At 36.6% G+C, this 23714-nt stretch overlaps 1 protein-coding gene across 1 annotated transcript; it reads left to right on the top strand.

The window, feature by feature from the left end:
• Positions 1-7557: 7557 nt before the first annotated feature.
• Positions 7558-23437, top strand: LOC124154223 (luciferin sulfotransferase-like). Its single transcript, XM_046527816.1, has 7 exons — positions 7558-7898; positions 13805-13904; positions 15427-15598; positions 18808-18928; positions 20143-20237; positions 22073-22337; positions 22991-23437. Exons 1-7 carry the CDS (start codon positions 7664-7666, stop codon positions 23158-23160), a joined length of 1158 nt encoding a protein of 385 aa, XP_046383772.1. The 5' UTR covers positions 7558-7663; the 3' UTR covers positions 23161-23437.
• Positions 23438-23714: the final 277 nt, after the last annotated feature.

Raw genomic sequence — 23714 nt, 5'->3', positions numbered from 1 at the left:
TGTTTCTTCCTTTATTCTTTAATTCGTTGAATTTTTCAGCCTTGGGTGTATTACTTCTTTTCTCTGGAGTTCTAGCCGTCTTAAGCTCCGCGAGAGGAATGCTATCCTTAGATTTTGAACTGTTTTCTAAATACGAATTGAGTAATCTCTTATAGTATTGCCATTTCAGAGAGTCTGGGATGTCTTTACGGTCTAAAATCCTCCGCATTTCTTTATCCAAAATTGGAGTATTATAATTATTTCCATAGCCTAATTTACTAATAACCCCATCACTAGGAATATTAAACACTCGTTTTCCTCTTTTAACAGACTCCACCTTTTTTTTGGGTTTACCTTCCTTTGATTTTCCATTAAAATTTGTTCTTTTGGGAGGAGAAAGGACGTTGACTAAATCAAGTGGAGGTAAAATATCGTCACGTTTACTCTCTGAAACAGTTTCTAAGTACGCATCTAAAATTCTCCTATAATGATGCCATTTCTGCGAATCCTCTAAGTCCTTTCTCTGTAAAACAGAATGCATTTCCTTATCTAATTTAGATGATCGCTCAGTTAAATTTTCGGATTTCACGATATCGTCCGGATTCACCAATAGAAACTTTTGAAAACTCATATTAATTATTTAATGAAACTACCTATTAAACCACTAAGCAGAGAACCCAATAGGACTGGTAAAAATCCCCCTTTTTGACTCAATAATCGCCGCTTTTTTTTCAGAGGGACTTTGTAGCAAGCTATTTCTCTAATAGCCTTCTTAAATCTGGTCAATTTCTTCTTAGACTTCGGGCTTATATGAACGTTACCATTTATAATATTTTTACAACACTCGCTTAATGTTTTAATAAGGTCAGAATTTCCTGCTTCAATTATCTTCCTTCTTCTTTGTGGACTAGCTCGACTTAATTCCTTCAAGACACCTTTATTTCGCTTTAATCTTTCCAATTTATTTTTTCTCATATTTACAGAATTTTTTTTGTTTTACAAAGTTTTTTCTTCCATAAGCTTTAATGGGGTGTAAACTTCAGTGATCTCTTCAGGGAAGATATGAGTTCTGAATCTCAGCCGATTGTCAGTTTCCTGAGCAAAGTCTAAGAGTAAATAAGTGTAAGGTTTTGAGGTAACCTGCATATATACCTCAGTCAGCCCTCTTGAATCTTGAGGATAGACTTGGCTCGCTAAATATCTAAATTGTGACCGATCCCTCACATTTCTGAAGCAAACAATATATTTTGCGTTAAGAGATATCGTGCGTGAAAATGGGGAACGATAGAAAATATTTTGACTTATTAAAATTATCGAAATATTGCAATGATGCGATCCCTTTGTAAATAATTCGCTAACCTTATTGTTGTTAAAAGAGTCATGCATTAAATCATCAATTATATATAGAGTTGGTGTCTTTTGTGGGTTGATGAAACTTTCGGGGAGTTCGTTTAAAAAATTTACGCCTTTAATTAATGGTTGACTATTTGGCGTAGAACACCATATTATCTTGGATATATCACCTTCAACTAAGTGCGGTAAACTTTTCAGGAATCGTATAACAAAATTTGTTTTACCACAACCAGAGGGACCTGCACAAATGCAGGTAAACGGGTGTTTCCATTTCAAAGACATATAAACACTCACCACATTGACGTGACCTGCGTAAATGCCTTTAATGCAGTAGATTCATTGAATTATATATTATGCACTGTGATGGATTGTTTGAATATATATAAAACACTTATATCAAATTATTTTCATTTATTGTTAGTTTTTATGATATGAAAACATTTTTTTTGAAAAAAAAAATTAATAGATCACAAAATAAATATATATTGAAAGAAAAATATAACAATGTTTTTTACAATATAGTATCATGAATTATTAAACAGAACCAATAGATTTACCTTTATGAAAATATTGAAAAACAATACAATTATTAGTTTATAATAATTATAAATATTGATAGAAAATATAGCAATTTTTTTTTTAACAATTTAGTATCGTGAAATATTACACCATTCAGCACTTGAAAAAAACAAAAAGAGATTATCAATAGATTTTTTAAAAAATTTAACAACAAAAGATTTCACAATTATTTAACTGTTTTTTTCTTAATCGCTTCCCGTCCCGTCCCCATGGGATCAAAATATGAGCCCGGGGGTAAGCCGTATTGCTCAGCGGTAGCCCACAATTGTTCAGCGCTCAAGGGGGGTAGATTATCCGCAACAGATAATAAAAGCAAAACTGTATACGTACGATTGTATGAGGAATTTCTATCGTGTATCTGGATTCCAAACGGAGGTATATCCAATACGGCGGTGACTTCTTCCAAAATTGTTTCTACCACTTCAAGTGGCGAAATTTCAAATTCGATACTATTTAAATAAGTTTCTAATTCGTCTATCGACTCTTGTACCGTTTCTTCTTCACTCGGGAAGCTATTAGAATTTTCTAAAATAATTCTATAATGGTCCAGTGGAGCCATTTCAATAAATTGGGGAGGGGGGATGGGTTAAAGAGTTCACAAAATATATAAAATCACTGTAAAGACACACACAACTTCACTCGTCAGAGGGACACGTAATAATGAGGGTCGTCTTAAGCGCCGTTCTCTCCAAGAATGGAGTGTTGGAAGTGGGTGCGACTGATCTAGATTTAGACCGCGTATTGTGGGTCACTTTTCAAAATACTAAGCTAGCTGTTGGTGGTAAAAAACTTCAATTTAAAAACCCACTTGAATGCGAGCCAACTTCATTCGAAAGTGGTATGATTTCTCACGCTGAAATCCTTCCAATCTTGGAGGATGCCATCGACGGTGCTACGGCCCTATACGCATTCAGTGAGGTCGAGTGTAATTTCTTCTCCGAATTAACAAAACGCACATTCATATGTTTGGAAAAAGAACTTAATTGTCCTTCGCCGGAATTATGTTCTTTTTCGAGCATTTCTTGTTTCAATAAATGCCATAAGTTACGTAATAGTAATTGTGCATTAAGGAATGCTTACTCCCTCGCAAAGTGGATGCGATACGACCTTCTGAGTACTGACGTCACCCCCTGCCATCATTCTGATGCATGCATTTCCAGCGCACTTCCTACTTAATGGGTGGGGATGGAATATCAGCGAAAGCAAGGTTAAGAAATGAGGGGAGTTTTGTACTTATAAGTCGACGGAACCGTGCGTTCACAGTAATCTACGAGCATCATGTATTCACTGCAGACGCTGTGCATTAGATCCATCAGAAATTTAAGTGAAACAGATAGAGAATTGGAGTTAATACAACAAGCCAATTTATGCAGGACAAGCAGTTTTGGATCTAAGCAAAACCCTAATGTACGATTTTTTTTTACGGTCACCTTAAAGTGAAGTATGGTAATAAGATATCGCTCAATCAAATGGATACAGATGGTATGATTATTGATGTTGAGACTAATGACATATACGAAGACATGAAAGAAAACTTAGAACTGTACGATACATCTGCATATCCCTGTGATCATAAGTGTTTCTCAAATATTAATAAAAAAGTGGTTGGTAAGATGAAGGATGAAAGTAATGGTGACATTATGACAAATTTTGTCGGCTTGCGAAGCAAGCTTTACTCCTATCGTATGGAAGATGCGAAAGAAGTAAAGAAGGCTAAAGGTATTGCCAAGGCCGTCATTCGAAAATCTATTAATTTCGAACATTTCGAAAAGTGTTTATTCGATAATTCCATAGTGTATCGACAAATGTACATTTTACGATCTAATAAACATGAAATGTACATTCTAAAAATAAATAAAGTAGCCTTGAGTGCAGACGATGATAAACGATACATATGTAGTGATGACATCACGACATTAGCCTGGGGTGATTATAGGATCAGAGAAGAATCGCGTAAACGGACTTACGATGAGGCCTTCTCCCTCCCTCATCGTTGAAGAGTATATATTCAGTTCGTATTAAAATGTGAATCTCATTTCTTTCCCTCACGTGCTACGCTTCACATGGAAATGAGAGTAATCTATATCTTTCTGCTCTTAACTGAGCTCGGTGTACAAAAGGTGTTATCCAGTGAAAATACCCACACCAATCAAACGTATTGCGTAGCAGAATATCTTCGACAGTATGGATATTTGAACGTGACCGAAAATGAAATTACTAGCATTGACCATACGGAATTGAAAGAGGCTTTGCAAATTTTTCAAGAATACTATAACATTACAAGAGATGGGGAATTGAATGAAAAGACTCTGAATTTAACCAATAGGCCACGCTGCGGAGTTGCTGATGATCCTGCGTTTTCTGTATACCATTACAAATGGAATAAAGGTATAATAAAATGGCACTATGGATTTGTGAACTCGACGTACATAGAATTAGCTCGGAAAGCGTTTGAAATATGGAGTCAGGCAGCAAATTTAAAGTTCGAGCATGATCCTCTACATCCGGATATCTTCATAATGAATACACGGTATACTCATAAAAAATTTTTAAAAAGGGAATTTTGTTCTTCGCCTTTGGATGGGATTGGTGGAAAATTAGCTCATGCGCAATTACCATCAAGTCGAGATATTCCACTAGAAATCCACATGGATCAAGATGAGATGTGGTACTTAGGAATGGATCATCCTGAACTTCCTGAATTTCAAGTCAGTTTGCTCGCCGTTCTTCTCCATGAAATTGGTCACACTCTCGGAATTTCACATTCGAATTATGAGAATGCTCTGATGTATGCGTATTATAACCATTATGATTACCGTCTGACACTACATCAAGATGATATACTAGCAGCTCAATTTCTCTATGGACCACCGTTGGAACCTCAGAAGGAAGATGATCCAGTTCAGGGGAACGATGATGATGCTGAGGGAGCACCTGAATATCCGGAGGATAGATTCAGAGCAGAGCCGAATGAAGCAAAAAATAATACTCAGCATCCGACTTTGTGTGAACTTGATAATGTACACCAGTTACTCATAATCAATAATTTGCTGTATTTATTTCATGGTAAATGGTTTTGGTATGTGGATATGGAAGTGACTGAAAGAATAGACATGGTTGGCCCTCAGCTTATCACAGATTGGTTACCATTTTTACCTGAGAAAAATTTCAATGGTTTTGATGCAGTTTATCGCAGGCCTAGTGGAGAAATTGTAATATTTATCAATAACATGATATATATGGTTAATTATCCAACTATGCAACTGGTTGAAGGTCGTCCGATGAATATTATCACCGCCGGCCTTCCAAGAAACGCGAGAGTACAAGCAGTTGTTAATACATACTCTGGCCGCACACTCATATTTCATAGTGGAGAATTCATCATTGAAATGGATGAGTGCACTTTTAGACCGAAGAGTCAAGCTCGGCACACGAAATTCCTGCCACAGATACCTATGGGTATACAATCAGCATATAGACATACGAATGGGATCCTCTACTTTTTTAGAGGGAAAAATGTTTACGAATACAGTGAATTTAATAACACTATGGTGAGGGCTGGAAGAAATGATCTCAACCTCTTCGGTATCCCTTGTCCTAAGAAATACCCTTCAGATTTATCGAGCATAGCGAATGACTTGAAAACTATAGTTTCCCGAATGGATAATATTATCGATAATTGAAATTTATCAATGTTTGTAAACATGCATACATGAAATAAATAAAAAATATCTACCACCTCTTTGCCTTTCATTTGTCGAATTATTTCCTATCGAACCCAGAACCTCTAGCGGATAAGGGGAGGGGAGGGAGAGGTTGGCGGGGTTGGAGTGGGGGAAGCAGCTTGGGAAAAGAAGATGACGATCGAAAATCTTATATTAGGAAAAACAAACGACGAGAGAAAACAAAATGAGAAGCGTAAAAAGTAAATTATGTCAGAGAAAATAGAAATAGGTGAATAACGATAAAGAAAACGAAAGGGAAACAAATGACGATCGAAAATCATTTGCTATTGGTAAAACAAACGACGAGAGAAAACAAATGAGAAGCGTAAAAGTAAATTACGTCAGAGAAAATAGAAATAGGTGAATATCGATAAAGAAGATGAAAGGGAAACAAATGACGATCGAAAATCATTTGCTATTGGTAAAACAAACGACGAGAGAAAACAAATGAGAAGCGTAAAAGTAAATTACGTCAGAGAAAATAGAAATAGGTAAATATCGATAAAGAAGATGAAAGGGAAACAAATGACGATCAATAAAACAAGTGACGGTCGATTAAAAAGTCACGTGATAGCGTAATTAAAGATGGCGGAGCGTAATTAATTGTAGGGGGGAGGTAATTAAAAATGGCAGGTGCTGCAGGATTCTTTTTTTTACCCTACTCATGTAATATTATATTTGTTGAGGAAGAGTGGCTTACTTTAAAATTTAGAGTAAAAAAAATTTCCATGATCTGCGTAAATTATGTACCAAATCAATAGAAGCCATTTTCTATTCTTATTGGCTTGAAAGTTGAAATTTTTCGACTTGAAAACTACTGAGAAAATTAAAATTCCTACCGACTTTCTTTTGACCTTCATTTTTTTTTCGAGTATAGGCATTATGCTGTCATGTTATGTAATGAGGTGCTGTATATATTTGAGGATAATTTCGAGTACTAATGTATGCAGGCCCATGAGTTTGGTGTGATAGCTAGTGTATTTACTTCCCAATGCGAAGATAAGAGTTTCAAACGCTGGATGTGGAATAGGTTTTTCAATGAAGCCTGATATGCATCGGTGCAAAAAGGAGGGCTTTTTTCATCATTTATTTAGTGCTTTGCCTCTTACTGATTGAATTTTGGAAGCTTCATAATCTCTTCACTGGATGTGATGCTCATGCACTACCTTCTGGGGAATTATTAACATGAATAATAATTGATCTGTGTGTATCACTGATATCTTTAAAAATCATCATCTGTGTGCATTATTGTTTTTGAGTGAATAATATGGATTGCAAAGTTTTCAGAGTTGAGAGTATTTTGTTTTAGAAATGTTATCTTTTGAAATATTCAATTTCCGTTAACTTTAAAACTCGAGAAATAGAAGTATGTGTATTGTAATGAAATTTATTAATTAGTAAACTCCCTGGGTAAGCATAAACAACAGCGCTAAGGGTAGGTATGCAGAATGATGATGAGATGAACGTTGAACATCTTCAATTTTATATTTGGAAATGGAAAAACTTAACTCATGCGGTACTTATTAATAGGTTTTATTAAAATTCCTCCTGCTTCTAATTTTCCTCGAGTGTCAAAAGTAAATTTCCAATCGAAATAATCAACATGAAAACAAGCACAGTCGTTGCAATCATGACGAAATCTTAAATTTTATCATTACGATCTTGATCGCACAGAGGGAAGCCGAATAGCCATCTTGTTCATATTTACTCCCGAGCTCCAACCTGCGATTAGTTTGAACCATGGCCCTTATATAAGGACCATGGTTTGAACTCCTTCCATTCGCCTTTTCCCACATTCATTTGTTCCGCACGTTGCCATATTTTCTGACTGGAACTGCATCGTTGCTACCGCCTCCGAGCCTCAGAGTAAATTAATTTCCTTTGAGGTCCGAGCGATCGGCAGCTGTGGCGCTGTGGTTAGTTTCCCGTGCGGTCTGCTGTGGCATTCAGGCGGTATCAGTGGGGATGAGTCCCTCGCTTGCGTGTCATTCGCCGTGTGTGCTTGCGCGATTCGGTAGTGACTGGAGATGGCCACGAGGATTGAAGCGGTAGAGGGCGGAACCGAAGCCGAAGACATCTTGTTAAAGGTCTTCACGAGTGATGATCGCCCGAGCTACGTCCGCGTTTACCCTCAGGGGAAGCCAGCGAAGATGAGCGGCAAGGGTTACCTCATGCCCGTTCATTACACGGAATTTAAGGATTCGATTCGGGAACTGGAGGTCATGCCAGACGACGTTTGGGTGACATCGTACGCAAAAGCTGGTGAGAACTTCCCGGAATTCCGAAACAAGCCGTGAAGGCATAAATAGCGATCGTGCAATTTCAATCTGACTCTGCCTTTCAAGACAATGATTTCCATTCCTTAATGCGATTCTTGGAAAAGTTTTTTTCCATTTATCATACTCGGTCGTTAAATTGCAAAGTTTGTGACAGGCGCTACCCATAAAAAATATTTATAGTTCTTTGGAGACATTTCGGGAATTACCCATTTTGAGGGGGTGCAATTATGATCGTGTAGCGCAAATCTTTCAAACAGCATTTCAATTAGCGGATATTTTTTTCCATTTCGCGCATGTTTTTGAAGTTTCAGCATTTTGCTCCTATTCCGTTTCATTTACTTGCATTGGCTTCAGTTACATAATTGGCGTTTGCTAAATAACACGAAATTCAGAATGGTATGGTGATGTTTCTAAGTTTTTCTTTTTCACATTTTCTGTTATCGCATTTAATACTATAATTATGTCAACATGAGCATTATAATTCTCTTGCAATATAACAATCTAATTTTTCTCGCAAGGGCTTTCATGGTCTCGTATTTGAGAAACTATTTCTTTTAGCAGCTAATTTAGGATTTAAATATTTAAAATCCAATTAATCAGACATGGCATGGTAAGCACTGATTTTTTTAAAAATGATACGTCTGTTTGAATTTGAGTGCATGTCTACGCTCACATATCTCTGCGAGTAAAGACACTATCCAGATCCATCATCGTATCCATCGACACCATCGTATCCAGATTATTTTTCCGTGGGGAGGAGTGGTTAAGTGGTTCGGCTGAGATGTAATTTATCCAAATTGGGCTGTATCTGAACGACCTATACTTAAGGGGATGTCTGAGCTGGCTAATGCCTTCGTCTCAATAGCGCTTGAGCAGGGAGTATTTTCATTGGAGCGATGGACGAAAATAATAAGTCAGATGAGAAATTCAATCAAGTAAGGAACTTGAGGTGTGATTTTATTTTCAAAGTGCGGTTGTCGCACATTATTTTTGTTTAATTTTTTATGTTAAATTGTTTGTGTTCCACAGTTTTTATCTTTTTCCCGGCTTTTTTGTGTCTTTTCTATGATTGAGGTGGCATTTACTCCTGTTGTGGTTATGAGGTAATGGAACTGGCTTTGGCCCCATTCGGATTTTTCTTAAACCCAGAAGTATGTCTCATCCCAGTTTTTATTTTGGATAAAGGCTGTCAAAATATTTGAGGAGTTGTATTTATTGCTTTGAATTATTTAAATGAAATAAGTTTTGAACGTGGAGTGGTCGTAAATACCTGGGGTTTTGGAACATTCCCAGGTAAAAGGGATTTCTGGTGGTCTTCCATGAGGTGAATCAATTGACCGCAAAATTTCTAGAGTGGCTAAATACAAGATTCATAGTCAAACGAATTACGGCAAAGCCTTTAAATTTTCCATTTTCCTTCCCGATTTTTGCTAAATGCTTTTCATTTTTACGGTGAACGGCGGGAGGATGGGAAACCTGCAACTGGATGGTAGGTACAATTTGCTCCCTTGAGAAAAGTTGTGGGAGTACAAAACTGTACAAAAATACAAGATAATATTCTGCGAAACTCGAAGTATATAAAGTAATCTGTATTAAAAGGTTGGATCTGTGGAAATGTGTACCGTTGGAACTATTGGATTTTCAAAGTAAAGGGTTATATAATTAAGTTCCAATTTAAAAAATTGTTATCTCAGGGGAGATACACCAACATCTTTGTAGGGATCGGCACCCCTGTCGGTCATTCTTCCAAACCACCAATTTTATTTTTTTCCTGGCATGTGATTTATTCCATGTCTCTTCGCGGTTAGCGCTCGAGGTAGGATTCTCATCGTACTACTAAATCCAGATATATGTGCAGACTCCGCAATAGAGTACGGCGCTGCGAAGTAGACAAATCTGGAAGTAGAAGAGTGTATTTTCTTAAAACTGGTTGTCGTGGGTAGATCTAGTGTACTGGCGGGTTTATGTTCATGATTTCGTTGCCAACAATGCTTTTTTTAATTTGCCTCCACTGCACTTGAGTGCCCCTAGATTTTCTCCGCAGCTGGCCATGGCCGCAGCGGACGTTGTTCCGATGTTCTCGATGGTAAGGAAATTCCTGCTAAGGTATCCACGGCGCACAGTGGGCCGAAATCGAAAAAAGCTGGACAAAAATCATATCTTCCATATTTTTATAATTTGTTTGACGAAACTTTTTCTACTATTCTTATTTAGGTTATATAACATGAATATAAAGACATTTTGCCGAAAAATTTATCCTGGGAAATTTTTAAAAACAAATTCGCGGAGACGGAAAAAACCAAAAATCGACTATTTGGACCGCTTCAGTAAAGAGGGAACTTTTAATTGAAATTAATAGTTAGGAATAAAAAAGTAAGTAGTTTTACATGAAATTTAATGATTTAAATAAATATTTTCATATTAAATACATAAATTAATATTTTAAACATTATTAATGATTTAGTCAACTAATTTTACGTCAAAATTTTGTCTGAAGGACACACTTAAGAAATTACCAAGCAAACAATTTATACCATAAACCAAAATGCCACATAAAATTATTTATGAACAATAATAAATTAACATGAATATATAAAACATAAGAAAACATTAGGGATAAATTTACCAGCCCACTACCTGTTTTCATCGGATTCCCAGCCGTCACTGTCCTCATCAGAAGTTGGCTCCTCTTATACAAGTAAGTTTCGTATATCTTTTGAAACATTTCTTTTAGCATTTGTAAATACATAACTATTGAATATTAGATAATCCGAAGTAAGGAGGAGCCTTCGGAAAAGATCTCCCATATCTGCTAAGCGCAAAATTTTTCGCGTTTGGTGCGCTCCGAATCTACTAATATCTTTGTGGAGAGATTCCAAAGCTTCCTAAGAAAATTGGCCAATTGGAAGCCCTGCTGCCTAGGCAAGTGATGCTCAATGAAACTGCACTTTGTTTACCGTGGGAGGCATGTAGTACCACGGATACAAATCCACAAAAAGGGATGCAGTTTCTGAGCAGTACTCGCTGAAATTGGCGTAATCTATCTCAAGTGCACATGTCAGAGCTTTTAAAATGGAGGCAAACCTTGAGATGAGTTCCTCGCAAATGCCTATTTAAAAAGGAAAAAAAAAGTCCTTACCAAATCCTTCTTCCAATCAATTCTAAATATTCATAACAAATTTTGGAATTAATAACTAAAAATCTACATAATATGTCTTTTTGATGGTAAACATACCGGTAATTTCTTATGTTAGCTTAGGTTCAGAAAAAACGTCGGGCAGTGTTCCCATCATTAGTCGTGCCTTGACCATGCTTCAACAAGGAGTCTCAAGAAGTGATTCATGCATAATTGTCGGGAGTGGTACATCCTTCTCTAACCAACATCGAAATTTTACTACAAACCTGACACTGGTTCTCTTGCATTCTTTCCATTTCTGGATATACCCATTGAAAACGTATTTATCCATGACATTCTTCAACAATTCCTTTGTCTTCTCGTCTTTCCCCAATTTTAACTTATCTTAGAGATATTGAAGGGCCAATTCACGTTTTGACGACAGCGAATTTCCACTTTCATTAACAATAACGTCATATATTCCTTTGCGGGTTACTTTCATGCGCTCCATTTTCTCTCATCCGAAATATCAACAACCTAAATCACCGTGTAAGGAAATCGAAATTAGAACATAATTCCCTGAATAATTTTCACACGATCACAGAGATATTTTACATGGAAAACGTACCTTTTTATCGTTCCGAGATATCCTTCAATAGTGGTAGTTCGGCCTCAACGCTGAAATTTCACGAAATAGGGAAAATAAATTCTGGTTCTTCGCTTCCGTAGCACAAGCACTCACATCCTTTCGCACTCATGAAGACAAACTAACTAATTTTCTCAGTGAACTTGTGAAAGATAATAGTTTTCAACCAATTGGAAAGAAGCATTTATGGAAAACTCCTTGCGAACTACTTCGTAGAAAACGTTTCCGCGGATGTCGAAGGGAAGCGATCCTCAACAATGCAAAAATCCTTTCATAGACCGAGGCAATAAAGCAATAAGCGGCATTTCTACAAAGGGATAGTTATGAAACGAGTACCGAACTTCTTTAACGCTATATAAGAATAATAACACGGTGGTTGGGTTTTCGGGTACAATAGGGATTAACGCGGTCGGCAGGATAGTGCCCGCCGCAGCGGCGGCGCTCCGCCACACGTGTGCCCTTTCCACTATTTGAGCTGATGAGAGTAATAAAAGGCCTAGGAGGGCGTGGAAAGCAAAATATGTGAGTGCATAGTGTTTAGAATTGAGTTTTCTAACAATTAATACATAATGCTTTGCTGCCGCCCGCTTCCCGAGAAAAGAATCTGACAAGCCGGCGCAATTATATGTCTTATGAAAGAATTCGTAACGCGCCCTTGGAAAAATTGGAGCAATAAGACTAATATGGCATGCTAAATGTATGCAGTGTATGTAAGTGTAGAAAACTGTTGCCACTGCATTTGGTGTATATGTGCTACCATGAAGCCACAAAATGCCGATTTTGAGTGCGTGTCCGGAAAGAAAATATTCTGACGTCCACACAGAGAGGTGGGGAGAGGAAGAGCAGGCAACTCACGACCATTTCCCTTTCGCCTCTCTTCTCTCCATGCATTAAAATCCATACTGCATGTTTCCTGGGAGGGGGCTCTTCATTGATAATACATCGGTAGAAGGCGAAAAAAAATGTGCCGTGACCCAACTGAACCCTTAATTGGCATCTCATTAGCATTATTGACTTCTAGAGAAGTTATGAAAAATTTATTTATGTTCACAAGGTCTCAAATTTTTTTTTGCTTTATTTATCATTTCTGCAACTTTTGTTTCGCTGGAGCAGCCTCCCATGACAAAAATTGATCTTCCCTATGGATCCTAATGTGGGGGCTCGAACATAAGTTTCCCTTTGCAAGATCCAGGACGCGAGTCCTGGCAGTGGTGCCAATTTTCAAAGTATGTCAAATCCTTGCATGGGTGATAAATGGAGGGCACTTTTTGTCCAGTACATACTCTATCCATTGGTTGAAATGTTAGGCTGCATCTCTCCCCAACTTTTGTACCCTCTTCTTCTTCCTTTGTGCTAATTAACTTTGAAATATGTTTCCTAATCCAAGTACTATTTCATGTTAATACAAGGTTTCCAATATTGTGTACAATAAATAGAGCTCTTTTAGAGTAGGAATTATGACATGGAGTTAATACCTCTCATAAAATGGAAATCTTTGCCAAAGAAACTGATGTACCTTTTAAGTGGTTATTATTTGATTATTTTTTTGGGAAAATAAATCTGAATTTTTAATGTAAGACAAATTTCAATATTACAATGATTTCTCTGATTTCATTTGACACTAAAGCCTGTCATAATTTTCCTGACATTAGTTGGCCATAAAAACAAAAAGTGGCCTCATAATGAGGTGACAGTTGAATAGAGGTCATATGTAGACGTAAGGGTAGAAATTTAATGAATTATGCTACTTTTTTTTATTGACTATTGACAGCTTACCTCTAATTAAAATATTTATAAGTAAAAAATCTTGTTCAAAAAATAAAAAGTTTTTTTTTTAATAAAAATAAATCATGGTATTTGAACTACATACATGTTGCTGACATAACTCAACTGCTTTGTGCACGAAAAATTTTCTCTTACAGTTCATACATAATCTCTTAATGGTTTGAACAAAAGTGTGTATGTGTTTTTACTTGAAGGCATTGTCTTAAATTTTGCTCTCATTGATTGATTATATATTTGTATTCTTTCATGATTTTTTTGTACTTTGCCAGCTGGAAAATATTTTTGTGTGTCATTTTATTTCTTTTTACGATCACCGAATTAACATTTTCCCTTTGTGTTTTAGGGACAACATGGACACAAGAAATGGTGTGGTGTATTGGCAATGACCTGCATTTTGAGCATGCTAAGTCTCTTCCCCTTCAATTTAGATTTCCATTCATGGAGTAAGTGTTCATTGATGGCATCCATCTCTGGTCTTCCATTGCTTTTCATTAGTGGCTGCTGCCTATGCATTGAGATTGGTATACACAGCTCCTCAAAGTAGACCTGTATGCTTGTTATTTTCCTTTGTGGTGGTATCTGTAAGTATTTTTTGTGGCTTTGGCCACTATCTCCTGTCCATGCCACTCAGTAAATTATTTTTAGAAAATAAATTAGACAAAATATTTACTGCTTTTTCTTAAAAAAATCTTGCTTCAGCATGAAAGTAATGCAACAAGATACTGCATTGTATGTTTTAAGAAAGGTAAATAGAAAGCTATTTAATAGCTTCTTTTGTCCCTTGGATTAGGATATAGTCTCCCTGACTGTTTATAAGTTATTTTCTTCAAATTACTTTGGGCATCAATACTGTTGCTTATTTTAACACGAACCTTTTCTAAAACACTTTACTTACAAAACTTTCCTCTTACAGTCGGGTGTTAAAGTTGATGCTGTTTTAGAAAATTATTCATATTTTCCATGCATGTGTGTCAATTAAAAAAGTGGATTAATATGAAAGATAAGAAGTTAGCAATAGCATATTGAGCCGTGATATTCCCAGATTAGAAAAATATGGCATTGTATGATTTTGAATTGATCTCCTTGCTGAATATTCCAATGAAGCATATCAATACCTCCATTGAACAAGCACTCAACCATTGCCCACTGAATCAAATCCGATCATCTAGAAGCCAAATAATTGAATGCGCTCCACTGGAAGTAACTGGAGCATAAACGTTCACCTCCGAAGCTTGGAGAATTGGAGGTGCGAGTGTTTATGCTCTGGCTACCACTAGCTGAGTGCATTCATGTTGTAAGGCTCCTGGATGAGTGGATTTGATCCGGTGGGTGATTGTTTAAACATTTGTGCGGAGGAGGTATCAAATGGAGAGCTACATTAAAAATTACCATTTTTTCAAAATTGCCTGAAATTATGGAGGGAGGGGGCACCCGCCTCCACCCCTTTAATATTATTTACCTTCATTGATTGCTGAACTAAGCATTTTTGTTTAATTCCAGTTTGATGAGAATTTAATTTTAGTTCATGATATTTTTGACCTAACTGTGCTGATCTCAAACCGTGGCATGACTTATCTTTGTCAATGTTCGCATTTGTGCTATTCCCCTGTACGTAGGCCTTAAATAATCACGACAAAGCAATATTATCACTATCATCATTAGGTCTTATCTATGTGCACAACAACTTTTTATAAACTAAGAGTGTGTTTTGAGACGTTTGCAGTGTTGTGAATCCAAGGAATTTTATTTTTGGCGGGACTTTTGATTTAAGGAGTAATTTTTCTATACCTATATTTTTTAATTATAATTATAATAATACAATGAAATATTAGTAAAGTTTATTTTTTTAATGTTAAATATTAATGGTTTTATTTTTTATTTAATTTATTTTACTTTTAAAATTTTTTAGCTTATTTTAGGGAGTAGTTCCCCAAATAAATTTTTTTTCACTTGATTTTATTTCAGACTCTGCTGCATGTTAAGTTTCCGTGGCATGCCTGGAGAAGAGGATACTCCTACTTATAAATGTACAAAAAATTCTGTGAAGTTTGTCACAGATTTAGCATCTCCAAGGTTTATAAAGAGTCATCTCCCATGGGATCTTTTACCAGACCAGATGAAGTCAAAAAAACCAAAGGTAACGACATTGTATCATTCTCTATTGACCTTTCAAATTTGCGGAATACATTCTCTCTCTCATCAGTGCATACACATTAATTATAAGTGAACCAATGCAATTATAACATGTACTTGAAGCATAAGGAGAACTCCAAGAAAGGGTTCCCAAATAATTCACTTGGCATTCATAACTAGGAGTTACTTTCATAGGATTCAAGTGCACCGTTCTATACTAACTTTGCACAATATTTATTTTATACTTTTTAATTTATTTTATTGGTAGTTTTGCAATATATTCAGCGATTGTGTTAAATATTGATCACCACTTATCAGTGAAAGACTAGTTGCATTATGACGTGTGCCCATTTTACTCCTTTAGACTTGACATTTTTTTTGTATTTTTTTATAATCAAGAAATACAAATTATGCTGTAATGAATGAGGCAGTGCACCCATTGAAGGATTAAGCATTAAGGGCATTGACACTCTGGGCATTTTCATTTTCAAATTTAATACCTAATTTGAGGTGTGTGTAAGCCAAAATATGCTTGTAAGAATTTATTCTTCCAATTTATTATGTATCAGTAAATTAGTATGGAAACATGGAAAGCTTCAGTACAATTAGTGGTACAATATTGTAAGTAATTAAAATTAGTAATTATAATAAGGGGTTACATTAGTGCAAAAAATAATTTTATTAGTCATTCATTAATGTGGTACATTGTTAGCCCTGGCAACCAGAAACATTTAATATTACAGTAGGTAGATTTGATACAAGTATGAAATGGAAATTGGACGATTGATCTCTTATTATTCTTGAGAGGCACTCAAAATGAGGATTGTCGGTTCAAGCTATTGTGACACATGAGTCATAAATGCGATCTACTGAAGTTTTGATTTAGAAGAATTTGTTCTCATTAGAAAGAGTTTTGGAACTCGTATTAGGACCATCCAAACACCCCAAATACGTTTGATAAACTGGATAATTGGTGAAAAGGGAAGAACCCAGTGAGAAATGGGTGGTGGAATCCAAGTGGAACCCACGTGGAGAATTAACGTGGATACCACGTGTTTTTGGTCGTGGAATCAACGTGGAACCCACGTGGAAATTTGGTGGAAAAATTAAAACAGCAGTAGGTGCTGTCCTAAAACCATTAAAACCTCAACCACTCTATATCTAAACCTTCTATATATGTGTCTACGATTTTTCATGTGCTCTCATGGCTGCCTTTCCACGAATTATATAAAAATAGAATGTGCTATACATTTTCACATAACTAGAGTGGTTTCAGGATGATAAATGACGCAATGTCACCAGAGAGTTAAGTTCCACAAATTAGAAATTCTGTTTAACATTTAATGCTAATCACCACAAATCCACTTGAAATCAACGTGGATTCCACGTGGGTCCAACCACTCAATATCCACCACCACCAAATATCCACCACTCAACGTGGATTCCACCACCCATTTCTCACTGGGAAGGGGGTGGTCCCTTAAATATAGATACTATATCTGCTCTCCTGGCAATGGTGGGAAATGGGTGCAACCTGGAATTGAGGTTCCAGTTCCATATAGTTCATATTAGATCTACATACTATACATATTAGCTTTAAATTTTTTAACTAGTAGATTTTTGCTGGATGATTATAGTTAACCATTTGGTCCACATTTGAGCTGGAGCCAAGTTCTCGTACATTGAGCAACCTTTGAGTATGTAAAAAATCTTCACAGAGACTTTTCATTAAATGCAGCAAAAAATATGGTTTCAGTTTTGTGTGGCAGGCTGAAGTGGTATGAAATAAGTGAAAGATTGGTCAACCAGTAATAACTTAGACAATATGATAAAACCAGTAGGAATTAGAGGTAATTTACATTTAGGCCAGTTTTCAAAACCCACATGGAGGCAACTAAAAAACTGATATGTGCTTACTTTTGGTACAATCATGTGGAGATACACTGAATGATGCTGATAAAATTAGCTTAATTTGTTTTATTACCATCTTTATTTTAAAAATGTATGTATTTTACTGATTTCCATGTAGTAGTTGTCTGTTGATGCAAATCGTTACTCGGTCATAACCATGGTGAATCTCATACAGTCAAGTCCCTTCCGCACCAGTTGGGAGGTAGGTTTGTTTTGAATTCTGCTGGTGGAATGCAATACAGTCCATATTTTATTTCGAGGAAAGTAAAGCATAATTCTCTCCGCTGGTGGTCAGCTAAGCTTAGTTCTTTTTCCGTAGTGTGAAAGAGTTTTGGTACATGTGTAAAAGATTGATGTGAGTAACACTTATGCCACCTGTTGGGAGAATTCATCATGATAGATGTGATTAAATTTTCTGGTTGAAAATTATATATATATATATATATAACACGGCGCCTTAAGCGCAAACATACATATAAATTCAGTGGTAAGGAAAGAAAGGGATAGGAACATGGAACAGAAAAAGGACGAGGACAATGGTGCTGTGGTAGATGGAAAAAGCCAGAAAATCAGAGGGTAAAAATGCGGCCTGACTGGGACTCGAACCCAGAACCTCCTGGTTGCCGGCCAGGTGCTCTACCAGTTGCGCTACCAGGACGCTTAGATTTACCATGAATTCGGCGGGGGTTTATATACAGTAAACTCCCTTTGCTCTGGCCCACTAGAGTAACCAATAGATGGCACTGGGGCAGCTCACCACTCACCAACAGAAGGAATGGACGAGGACACAAGGATGAAAGGAAAGATACACACTCACACGATAGCAGGACCCAGTCAGGCCACATTTTTACCCTCTGATTTTCTGGCTTTTTCCATCTACCACAGCACCATTGTCCTCGTCCTTTTTCTGTTCCATGTTCCTATCCCTTTCTTTCCTTACCACTGAATTTATATGTCCTGCTCAGAGTTACCTTATTGCTCTAGTTTTGCCTCATTCGTGGGAACCAAGTTACCTAGTTGCTCATTGGAACTTGTGTTCCTAGTTGTGCTGGCTGAGTAAGGTTGTAAGAGCTATTGGGTTGACTTAGGCACCTATTTGAAGCCGTATTACCTATTCAGTAGAGTAAATTACATGCTCCATACTAATCCATATATGTAACTGATCAGTTTGAAATTCTGTTTGCAATCAAAAATATGTCGCATTGCATTAAATTTGATTTTTGTTTTCTCATGAATACGGCTGGCTACAAATGTCTTTTAGATTTGAGTTGACCGTGTTTTTTTCTTTTCTTAACTTTATAGATAGTGTATGTGGCAAGAAACCCTAAGGATGTTTGTGTTTCCTATTTTCACCATAGCTGTCTCTTTGAATCATATAATGGAAGTTTTACCGATTTTGTTACATTGTTTTTGGAAGACCTTGGTAAGTGCACAAATTTTTTATATGAATAATGTATGTACGTACATGTTTTAATTTAATTTAATGAACACCTATGGTATAAGAAATTATTGGAACTATAAGGTTTGCAGTAGCATTAATATTGTATAGATATATTTGGATACATATTTTATTTTACTATAACTTCATTGTTTCAATTGATTTAGTTTCTTATCTGCCAAAATGGTGAATAGATAGCAATTATTTAATGGCCTATCATCATTTGAGTATGGTCAGTGGCGGATCCAGGATAGTCACAATGGGGACGAAGAGGCTGGTGGGGGGGAGGGGGGGGAGGGTAACCTCCCTGCAGTCATGGGGATCCACAGAAAATCATAGAAATTTCCTTCCTCATGGGAATTTATTTCCTTTCTGTAGAAACGTTAAATTATGGTTTCACTATCTTAAAATACGGCCCTAGCAGCGAGCACTTCCATAGCAGCGAGGGTTTTCCCATCCTGCCCTTCCATTCCCTATCCCTACCCCGGAGGCATTGCTGGGCTCCTATCGTGGCGGCTCTCCTATCCTTTTTCCTTCCCTTCCACTCCCTCCCTGGGTGTGCAGGCATATCATTTAAGCTACTGGGTCCCGCCCCCAGTGTGTTGTAACCCTCAGAGGACCCCCTTTGGGTCCTTACTCACTGCAGTAATCAGGGCCCGAGAGTTAATGAATATTTTGACAATTTTGAGGCTTATACAACACTTTAAGGTTTTCTCATTACTAATTTTCCTAAGAATTAAGTGAACTAGCAGGATTTTCATTTACAGCGCTCATTTTAACACTCCACTGTATACAAAGTACAATAGCTACGATGCTCAAGATACTCCGGGTGGTTGCGTACGGAGTGTAGAAACACCCTGACATCAAGATAGGGGCACTAGTCCCACCCAGTGCCCTGCCATGACAAAATGTCTTATTTTCTGGACAGGCCTCATACATATTCGGCAACTGAGCAGAGTTACCATTATATCCAGTGTAAATAGGACACACCAAGGGGTGCTCCTAAAGCCCCTCTCTGGATCCACTATTCAGTATAGTGCTCTGTAGGAAATGAAAATTATTATTTTACCATTAATTGTTATGCTCCATAAGTTACCATCAAAATTACTTTAACATTCTAATGAATGGTTTAATGCAATAAATCAGCTTGATGTCAAATTTCGACTATAAACATGGTTGACTAAAATTTTTACTTTCAGTTGTCTACAGCCCATACTGGGATCATGTTCTTTCATATTGGAAGCATAAAGATGATGCAAATGTTCTTTTCCTAACCTATGAAGAGATGAAAAAGGTATGTGTACTACATGTTCGGCGTGCACATTTTATCTCAGAGTAAGCAAAAAAGGGATTAAAGCTGGGTAGCCTGAAAAACAGAATTACCTTCAGATTTATTTCAAGTTCCTTGCTTATGTAAATAACTATCATTTCGCTTCAAAAATCAAAATTGTGTTCATCTAGCTATGACAGTATCAGGGATGGCTACTCCTTCCAAGTCAACCTTTAATTATTTCTTGAGCCACCTTTACCACAGTCAGATTGTGTCTGCAGGCTGCCCTTGATCACTGTCAGTGCTTTGTTTTTTTCATTCTCCTTCATTTTTGAAGTGCCCCATAGTTCTCCATAGGCTTTCTAGAATTCCCAGGAGATCCTAGAGAACATGCATCGTGCTAGTAGGATGAGCTCCCTTGTAGTATTTTTTATTTATTTCTTTTGTCCTTTAACTCTTGTTTTAATTTTTATATATGTACATAATATCTTGAGATTTAGGTAAAGATTTCATAGTTATAAAAAATAAAAGTCTTTTTAACAACTTGTTTAACCAGTTGTTACATCTAAATTAATTTCTGTGCCACTGCAGTACAGTAGAATCCGGTTAATTGGGACATATCGAGACTTGTGCACTTTGCCCCAATTAAGTGGCTGCCCGGGGAACTCTCTTGTAAATGGGCATAAAAAACTTTGAAATGGTAGAAAGAAGACTAAATAATGTTTATAATGCAACAAAAGTTTATTAAACTATTAATTGTATTAATTATTATTATAATAATTAATTATTAATTGAATTATCATTATTCAGAATTATAACATTTTTGTTAAAAATATTTTTCACCGCCTCGGGCGACGCTGAATGAATGTCTTTTACAAGTCCTATTAAAGAAAAGTCCTATTCTCTTACCGATAGTATAACAACAAGAACATTCAAAATAGGGCAAGAATAGGAACATAAGTGAAAAATAAGAGTAAATCAAAGGAGGAAAATATAAAAAATAGTATTCTGAAAACAAAAAATTTTAATTCGTCGCGAGTGTAGAGTCAATAGGGCCATGAGTCGCCGGCTCATTTTTCAAATTGATGAGGTAAAACTGGTTAATATCGACAAAATATTTTTACATTACGGATATAAGTTACATATATCAATGTAATAAGTTACGGCAAATTAAATAATAGACTACGTAAGAGCTGATATATCGGCCCGTTGCACTATACCCTTTTTACGAACTGTTGGCGGCTGGGCGGTAGAGAACTACATAGTAGCCAATCAGAAGCGCTGCCCCTTCCACCCCTCCGTTCCCCTCTATCCCCTTCCCTTTTCCCCTCCATGCGGCCGACCGGTGTTGCCATCCTTGGGAATAACGGTACTTTCGGGGGCGGCAGAACGAGTGCTGTGCGATCACCAAAGATTCGGCTTGGCAACACTGCTACCTGCAGAACGATGTGCACTGCTCGGAGTTCGGAGAGAGACTGCGGACTCTTCCTCACTTTCTCCTGTCGCTCTTCTGTGATTGGCTAGAAGAGTGAGTGGGTTTCGACCACGCTCAAAGTCAGACGCCGTCAGTTCAGAAAAATGGTATAGAAGGTTTAAAAATTGTTTTATCAATCTATCTCATGGTGATGTAGCTGCTTTTGTATGCAATTTGATGGACCTCAGATCTTATTAGGGTGATTGGATACATCGCTCTCATGAGGGAGCCTCTTAAACTGATGTTGTGAGAATGAAGGATACAGATATCCAAATGACTCCTTAGGTCTATCAAATGCTTTTACATGTGTAGTTTTAAATGGATATGATTGGCATTACAAAATGTGTCTGATTGAAGAATAAAATAAAAAATCTCATTTTTATAGGACCTACCATCAGTCATTGGTAAGGTATGCAAATTCCTGGATAAGAAGATGCCCTCAGATGAAGACCTGAAAGCTCTTTGCGACCACCTCAGTTTTGATTCAATGAAAACAAATAATGCTGTCAACTATGAGGCCATAGTTGAAAAGGCGAGGACTTCTTCTGATCAGCATTTCATGAGGAAAGGAAAAGTTAATACCTGGAAAGAGGAAATGAGCCCTGAAGATGTGAAACGCTTTGATGACTGGATTGAAAAGAGCCTGAAAAGTATGTCTGTTTATATGCCCTTGAATTGAATTGGCTCTTTCATAGTGTAGAGAAGGCTCATCTATGGAACATAATAGGTGGAGAGTTAATGGGAGAGAGATAAAGTTATAATGCATTGTTCTGACAACATACATGTTTTCAGACGATCAGCTACCATTGTTTTGGAAGCAGTGCAGAACTAAAGACGACAAAGTATTTTTATCATGTTCATTGGGTTTAATACATATTTAGCATAATAGAGCATTCATCTATTAAATTATTATTTGTTCACTTGATCGCATCATAATTAGGGCCCTTCTTGGTGGTAGTATAAAATAAACATTGCTGTCTGAAGTGAAATATTGTGGAACCTTTCAGTTGCAAACAAAGGAAGTGAACTAGTAAAATCAACTACAATGGGTGCAGTCTCTTTCATTAGACTTGTATTGGTATATCAGATGCATATACATGACCTCATTTATTCAGTCACCCTTTGTTACGTCACTTGCATTAGTGACCTTAGTAGTATTCTCTGTAGTATTTCATTTCCATTTTTGTTGGAAAGTTTTTGTGTTTTTCATCCATTTTTTTAATATGGTTTATTAATTTCATAAAAGGAAATTTGCTGGTTAAGTATACATGAACTTTTATAAAATTCTTTTTTCTATTTTCAGAACTTGATTTCCAGGATAAGGAATTTTTCCAGAAATGGTTAGACAGTACCTACCTACTGAATTGTAAGGACGTTTACATACAACTTCTCAACCACTACAAAGGAATTCATTTTTGTTCTGCACAAGGTTCCCTTGCTTCCCTTTATTGTAATACTTTTCTCAAGCCCTGAACTTCTATTTACCTTTATTTAAGGGGAAAAACCTGATGAGCATAATGTTTTCTTGCCAGCGCTGAGTTCCTCTCCTATAATGTTAATTTAGGCATTTCTTCAGTTCTGGAACCTCAGTTGTGCTTTATTTATGTTTGTAATTAATTACATCACTACTGCTCCATTTTTATTAATTCACGTTCTGGATCAATGGATTGAAGCTCAGAAATTTGTTGTGCTAGTGATGTATTTTAATACGATGTGATTTTACCTATGTAGAATAAATAAAGATATGATACACCCATGTCTCGTATAGCGCAAGGGATGCGTTCCTTGGGGTCTTTGCGCTATACGAATTTGCGTTATACGAGAGCGTTTTAACATAGGGAAGATAGGGATGCGTTCCTGGTAGCATAGGTCTTGGGTATTGAATTTCCTCTAAAACATCTATATTCCCATAAAAAGCCTTAGAAAACATTATTTCTATAAATATTTATAGTTAAAAACATCTTTAAAGATAGTATTCACGCATTCAAAGACTTTTATTCGCGTTAAAAAAAATTCTTACGTGCTTT

Source organism: Ischnura elegans, chromosome 2, assembly GCF_921293095.1.
Source record: "Ischnura elegans chromosome 2, ioIscEleg1.1, whole genome shotgun sequence".
NCBI lineage: Eukaryota > Metazoa > Arthropoda > Insecta > Odonata > Coenagrionidae > Ischnura > Ischnura elegans.
Note: the sequence above shows the minus strand (reverse complement) of the source record. Positions and strands in the feature narration are given on the sequence as shown.

Coding starts and splice junctions, on each gene's coding strand:
- LOC124154223 (XM_046527816.1), top strand. CDS start 7,664: ATGGCCACGAGGATTGAAGCGGTAGAGGGCGGAACCGAAGCCGAAGAC. Junction 13,905..15,426: donor TTTAGATTTCCATTCATGGA/GTAAGTGTTCAT, acceptor ATTTTATTTCAG/ACTCTGCTGCATGTTAAGTT. Junction 15,599..18,807: donor TGAAGTCAAAAAAACCAAAG/GTAACGACATTG, acceptor TTAACTTTATAG/ATAGTGTATGTGGCAAGAAA.